General features: G+C 47.9%; 1 protein-coding gene across 1 annotated transcript; it reads left to right on the top strand.

Moving 5' to 3' along the window:
• The first annotated feature begins 657 nt into the window (after positions 1-657).
• On the top strand, positions 658-5,014 carry LOC142769111 (peritrophin-1-like). The gene is made up of 2 exons (XM_075872050.1): positions 658-789; positions 3,451-5,014. The coding sequence occupies exons 1-2, from the start codon at positions 717-719 to the stop codon at positions 4,038-4,040; spliced, it is 663 nt and encodes a 220-aa protein (XP_075728165.1). The 5' UTR covers positions 658-716; the 3' UTR covers positions 4,041-5,014.
• Positions 5,015-7,539: the final 2,525 nt, after the last annotated feature.

The following is a 7,539-nucleotide window of genomic DNA, read 5'->3' as shown; positions in this document are numbered from 1 at the left end:
CTTTGTGCCCATTTCTACATATGCATACATACACCTATATGTGACATGACGGTGAAAGCAAAAATATGCTGATAGTGTCCGTATAATTGCTAACGTTGGTGTCTGGACGACCATAATAGCCCATTATGGTCGTCCAGGCACCAACAGAACTCTATGACGCGGTCACGTGCAAAACTGGTCACAATATTTTCATCGTAAGAGCAGCGCGAAAAGACGACGACCCTATAGAAGAATAACGACACTGGGCAGGCACTGACACAAGCTTCCGTCATGGGTTGTTCTTCTAGTGTTGTCGTCTTTTTGCGATGCCTTTTAGCACAAAGAGGTGGGCATGCAATAAACTCGTCCTCCTTCCACTCGAATATTTCTTTTCAAATGGCAAAAGAACAGGTTCTGAAATTGTTTAACGGTGCCGTTTTATTATACCTCTCGCAAGCCGTCCCTATACACAGCAGTGAAAGCACTGACAAACTGGAATCGCTTGGGCGCGCCACCTTCCGTATGTCATCAACCCGTTCGGTGACCGAACGAGCTGACCGTTGCATCCAAAACGCGCTGTTTGCATACGAAACGCACTGAGTGGCTGGAACTAGTCGAGGGCATGCATGGTCGGAAGTACGACGTGGGTCATAACTCATGGCGCTGCCGTGTGTTCAATTCTCTACAGGGGCACTCCGGGACAGTTGTGCAACGTTCAAAGCGCAGAAGCACCGAAGATGAGGTGGCTGGCCGTGCTTGCCATCGTGGTGTGCGCAGTGTTCGACGGTGTGACGGCTCTCAGCTTCGCAGGTATGTGCAGCGCATTCGTACACATTTGAGCACCGCACTCTCAGTGTTCTGCTTTCGAGGTGTATATGTAGTATACTATAGTAATCTAAAATTTCAGTCATCAGTAATATTCTTTTTATGCGCCTTGTCCGCATGTACTATTTTATCACCGGAGTAGTACGTAAGAGACAACTTCATCGGTGCCGTAAAATGGATCAGGTAAGGTTGGGTATGTAATTAGGGGAGAAGAAGACGATGGACTTCCATGAACCACTATCAAACTCTCGGCGCATTGGGCTTAGCAGGCGTGGTTGAAGAAACAGCTTATCTCGCTATCTCCCCAATAACGAAAGAACATATACCTGATACTTTGTCCTGACAACGAGATTGCACAAAGCGATAGCTAATCTCGCCATTCATTTGTTGCTGTTAGCGCTTTGGGTGTCAAGGGCAAGTTAGGATCGAAGCGGAACTAAGGTCAAGTCTGCGCGGGCGCTGCCATGTTGATATTTACGTACAGTTACAGGCGGTTACTTATACAACAATTTAAGAAGCACGAAGTAAATGCGATGAATACTAAACATATTAGGTATTGATGTGCCGCAACAGATGCTAAACAAGGGCAAAATGTCTCAACTTTGCCAATTACAGGGCAATTATATCCGGAACATATATGTTTTCCTGTGCAAGAATGAAGTTTACTTGCACCCCATAGCTTTGATATTGCTGAGGCGACCTCTATGGCTCAGCATACGATCTGGAGTTGGTCTTCCGGTCATGAGCTGCGCTGAAGAGTATAGGATGCCTTAGAGTTACTGTATATGCTACCTTCAGGTAGCATATCACTTCCATCTCCCATGACTCGCAAAGAGGGGATTCGGCTTGTTTGTACAATGACTGCACTTCTTCGTGAAAGACAGCATGCTGTGAAACTTAATAGAAAACCTAATTTCAGCACGTCTCCTGTGTCATGGCTTCTTTTTTTTCGTTTTTTTTTTTGCTGTAAGCGACGTCAATGCATTCGTTTCGCTTCAAGGCTATCGATGCACACGTACAACTGCGAGGAATGGTATTGAGCCAATACAGATGTCGTAATTATTGGTTTTGCCATGTGCAACATTTATGCGAAGCGGCGGGTACAGCGTTCACGTAGAACCGTTCGATCAGTGCAGCTATAGTTCCACGTCGCAAAGATGCGTCAGAAAGCGTGACTGCCTAAAGTTAGTTTCGCTGACGAGAGCATATGTGTGCAAGTTGCGTCAATCTGACGAACGATTCATATTCGAAATGAACGTACAGTTGGCCATTTTAAATAAAAACGGATGCTCGCCACTTTGGTCCACGATGCCTTTTCACCACTACTAGTAATCGCGAAGATTGGCGAGAATATGCCGTCCACATATTTTTTAATCGGTAACGGAGTGCATACGTTAGATTTATGACGGTCATTGTTACAATGCTTACAAGAGCGCTGGTTATGTTGCCCTTCCCAGGGGCTCTGCACCTCATCCGAGTCTCTCCCGAATAAGGCGCGTTCCGATCCCCGAGACATTGCAGTAGTAAGATGTATTCATCTAGAAGACTGTGTAACTAAGAGCTGCGACATGAACGGGGCGCCGACACAAGTTTACGATGTGTGTCCTCGAAAGGATTCTAGTGGTTTGAATCGCGGCCACATCCTGGGGGGGGGGGGGGGGGGGATAACTAAAGGTGTGGATGAACCGATCCCGATAACATTACAGTCACCCAGATATAGGACGTGGTTTATTGTCCTCGATCCGGGGCTTTAGAGTCTGTAACCTGCCGTGTAGAGAAGTCCACCTGCGTTTTTTTTCTGTGCCTTCGGGAGTGTTTCCCCTTGTTACAGCTATGCAGCGCAATTTTCCGCAGCGTATTTTAACCTTGTACCAACAAGCCCAAAGGAGTGCTTTATTTAACTTTGTTTCGAACATACAGTTAAGGCGCGTAAAAAGAAAAGTAAGTTGGAAAGAATGTACTTTCGTATATGGCTTCAACGACTGATATTCACGCAGCTCAGCTCGAGCCAATATGATACTTACATTATCTTCGTGTAGGGGATGTACTGGATCATTAAGCGTCAAGCGTTACGTCCCCTAGTTTTCAGCATGAGCTTCTCGCAATTGCAACCTCACTTAGAAGGCCAATGGCACAATGGTGCGGATAAGGGCGCCGTCCAACAAGTTTGCGCCAATCGCAAGGCGTGAGCACCTTATCTCGTGTTTCTTGTTTTTCTATAGAGGCGGCTTGGTGCGTATGCAAACGCCTTTGCTACCACGTGGCAACAAGTGCGGACTATATCCCCGGGAATAAACATCGCACCGTCCAAGACTGTTTCGATAACTAATCACACGTCTTCATCTCCGAGTTCATTGAGCGAAAAAATCAGTGTATAAAATAGGCAAGCACGACGAGCTTCCGTTAATTTCGCAGGTCGCGCTCGTGCGAATAGGCAAACAGAACTACGGAGAAAAGAGAAGGCCTATAACGTCCACAAATTTGGAGCGTTCGTGGAAGCAAACGCAAAATTTCTTCGTGCAAAGAGATAACCGTCTGAATGAAGAAACAGTCTGTGAATTTAAACCCTGGTTACGTTTACTAACTACCACATTGTCGTTAATTTCCGATCATTTTACATCTCCATGTGCTCATCTGTCCGCGCAGAAACCGAGCCCCCTGTCGCCAGGCCCAGCGAGGACTTCATCATGTCTGACCCAGTGCTACCCATTTACCCCGCAAGAGCCACGTCAACGACAACGCCAGCAACAACGCCAGCAACAACGCCGGCAACAACGAAGACATCAACGACACCAGCACCTATACGACCGACGTCACCATGTGAACACGGCCATCACGTGGCAGACAGCACGAGCTGCTCGCGCTTCTTCGTCTGCGTTCACGGACGCACGGTGTTGGTGCAGTGTCCCGGTCCACTGCTATTCAACGACCGCACCGGAGTGTGCGACTGGCCGAAGAACGCGCGCTGTGCTAACGGCAGACCCAACGCGGCAGGGGCGGGCGTCGCCATGGACCACCGGGGCGACGTCAGGTGCGTCGCTAGCGATGGCTTCTACGCGAGTCCGAGGGACTGCGCCGAGTTCTTCCGGTGTCACCGAGGCAATGCACATCACTTCGCGTGCGCGCGTGGTCTCGTGTTCAACGATGCGTACAAGACGTGCGACTGGCCCTGGAACGTCAAGCGCCGCGGCACCGGGCGCCGCGTATGGCGCGTGTGCAGGTTCAGAAAGCACTGACGCTTTTGACACAGCTGCATATTTGTTTTGGCAATGCTGGTTCGAGTGTCAAATGCCAGTGACAAAACCTCAGTGAAGACGTATTCAGTTTCCATAGTTAATTTTTTTTTCTACCAATACATGACCCCTTAGCAAGACTATAAAAGGGGTCGACTTACCTGTGAACAGAAAACAGAAACCCATTTCTCAAAATTTGTTCACGTATTTTTCGCACTTCATTCACCCATTTCATTTCATCCATAGTAGTCTTCCAATCGAATCGCGTTTAGCGCTATTCAAATCACCCGCCACAAGCGGGCCGACGCGGTGTAACATACGTCATCATCGCACTTGTCGGGCGTCAGCCCGAAAGCGAGTGTTACATTACTGTAATTTAATCATGACTTTTTGTTTTTGAGATGCGAAAAACTCGACAGCGTTGCCTCAGGGGCGGACAGTGTAGTTAATTGTCACAGCAAAGCGTGATACGTTGTAAACATAGGCGTATATGCAAGCACTGGGACGTAAGGATCGATCTCCACAGGCATCGCGAGAATCAAAACCATATCGCGAGACTAACCGAAACTACCGAAATAGGAGAGCGTGGTGTGCGACGGATCGAGCGAAGATGCCGGTTCTGTTTGGCGTGGGAGAGTCTGTTTGCACCACGGAGGAAGAAAAGATGGTTTGCACCTTAACTTGGGGTCACGTGACCCAAGGTAAACGTCACATACGACGTCAATGGTAAAGCGATCGGCTTCAACTGGCACTGAACTGGCTACGTCTTGTCAAACAAGTTTGAAGTCACTTATCAAAAAAAAAAAAAAAACTTTCAAGCATTTCCCCGAGGGTGAACATGGTCAAGTGCGAATACACGGGGTGATGCTATGAGGGGTATTTATTAATTCGCACTATTATATTTATTAATCACACTATGGTGCCTTTATGGTGTAATGGTTCCTGGGAATCGCAATTTGATCACACGGGGGAGTTTACGTTAACTCACTGGCGAATGCCAACGGATTTTTACTCCCCCTCACGACCCGCCCTCGACGGGAGACTGAGAGAGAAGGCGGGCGCGCGAGAGAGAGGGGTGCGCGCGCAGCTGCAGCGAGCGATGAGAGCGGAGGAGCGAGCGAAGGGGGAGGGAACGCGCGCAGCGGCGTTAAAGATATAAGGCACGTTACTGACACCGATATCAGCGTCGCGTCCATGGCTTATTCGGTAGAGCGTCGCGCTGCGGCCCGCCAAGTCCTCTTTCTTTGAAAAATAGAGAGAAGACTGCGGACGCCGCCGACGGCGGTGGATAGTTTGGGGTCGCTTATAAAGTGTATTCACACTTAAAAAAAAAGACTCGTTACATTTCTTGTGGTCGTCATCCACGCTGCGTGGTTCATTAACTTGGCGGCTTGATTTATAGTTTGCGTCATTGCGCCGCCGTACCCCGCTTTTTCCGCATTGTACCTATTCACACCGCGTCGCAACCCGGCTGAAGAGTTTGTCAGAGTTTAAAATCCCAAAAGCAGATCGGATTATTAGTGACGCCGTATTGGAGGGCTGCGGCAATTTCTACCACCTGGGGTTCTTTACTGTGCACCTAAATCTGAGCACGCGCGTCTCAAACATATTTGCCTCCATCGAACATGATAGCTACCGCCACGGATTCCACTCCACGACCTTCAGAACGATCACCTAGGGAAGGGAACAGAGCTCGTCCCGCTGGCGAGTCGTGTGTTGCCGTGCGTAACATACGTTGCACTGGTCAGCCCATTTGTCTGAAACACCGAAAAGGCACGCTCCGGACTGCACTAATGACAACGTTTTCTGATTGCCACTATTTTTAAAGAGTCAAAACTCTTGCACGTGTCATTGTGGCATTCTAGACAAGTTTTTTGACCGCTTTAGTTGTCGACTGCTCACTGGTTACTTCGAAAGTTGGAAGCGTCTACTGTGTAACGCCCCGTGGCAACCGAATGGCCACCGGCAAGACTCCGGGCTGTACACCTGTAGACTTCAGTAGATTCCTTTGATGTAAAAGGTATGGCGCTAACAGCCGTATCAGCAAATGTCGGCAAACGCATGCCCCACAGCAGGGCGCCTACATGACCGGCCATTTATGTAGGCTACACACAAACAACACACTTGGCAGTGCACTCCCTTCGACAATACTCATTACTCTTATACCTACACAACCACGTCCATGAGCGCCACAGAGGAGTGACTTCGATTACGCGGGCTTCGTTTACCGGGCTCTTTATCCGACAGGCCACGCAGCAGCGTGGAAGGGTACTGATGGCAACAAAACGCGCCTTCCCCTCCTGCTAAGCTTTCGTCTCCCCTACACAGAAGTCTCCCAACCCCGTCTTTCTTTTTTTGTCACTTGATTTCAAAGTCGTTTGACAAGGCATAGTCAGTCGAAGCCGATCGCTTTTTCAGTGACCTCACATGCGACGTTTGACTTTGGAACACGTGAAACCGAGCTGTTTAGGTGCAAATATATTCTTCCGTTTGCGTTGATACCGTAGCGTTGCACCAGCTACTGCTGCTATTGACCAAGCAATTTTTTCTTTAATCCTCCTTGCTATTGACAGATTTGGGGGAGGGGGGTCAGTGTTTCCAGACTGCCGCCAGATTTAACGAAAGAATTTGCCCCTGTCGGCGAGGGGTTTGTGGCGTCCGCGGTGCATTTCGCGAGTGCATGAGCGACGTTGGCTGTTTTAATTAACGGAATGAACGCAAAACGCGCGTTGCAGAAGTCGGGGCTCCTTCTCTTGCTGTGTACTTTATGCAAGGCCGAACAGAACTTTGCCAAAATGCCATCGAACCACCTGTGTCACGTACGGGTAGCAACTTTTCGCTCCGTCTTACAAAGTCCTGCCGATCACTCATTGGGTATAACAATTAACGGTACTATTATAATGGTTTCTCTGGACATCTAGATTTAATAGATGCACAGCTCAAGACCAATGCGGGCCAAAGTGAACTCTTTCTGAGGCGCATATGTTGTGCGCCTTTGATCTGAGCAAGAGGCATTGCAACTCTTATTCGTGGAAGAGCATTGTTTTGTGCAATATCACAAGTGTCGCTATTCTCAACATGGCCAAGTTCAATGTAAAAATGTTACCAAAGTCAGCTCTTCGGATTTTCAATGCCTGAAGATACCGAAAAGGGCACAAATTTCACGTATAGCTTTCGTTTCAAAGAGATGCGCAAGCGTGTTGCATTTTTGACAATATAAATATAGATAAAATGTCCACTTGGAGCTGTCAAACACTCAAACAATGTTTTACAGACAGCAAAATAAACTCGACGATTATTTGGTGGTTGTGCGTGTATTTAATTATATCACAACAAATCCTGCAATTCCATAAATTTATATACGTGTGTGCGCATGCACGTGTTCTTTTTTTGAACAATCAATTTGGCCATGATACCCATCTACAGCTGAACGATTGTTTTGTAGTGATGCACCTTTACTTGCTTATAACAAATTCTGAACTAAGTGAAATTATATACGTGT

This window comes from Rhipicephalus microplus, chromosome 1 (assembly GCF_043290135.1).
Source record: "Rhipicephalus microplus isolate Deutch F79 chromosome 1, USDA_Rmic, whole genome shotgun sequence".
Classification (NCBI taxonomy): domain Eukaryota; kingdom Metazoa; phylum Arthropoda; class Arachnida; order Ixodida; family Ixodidae; genus Rhipicephalus; species Rhipicephalus microplus.
This window is presented reverse-complemented; position numbering and strand designations above follow the sequence as displayed.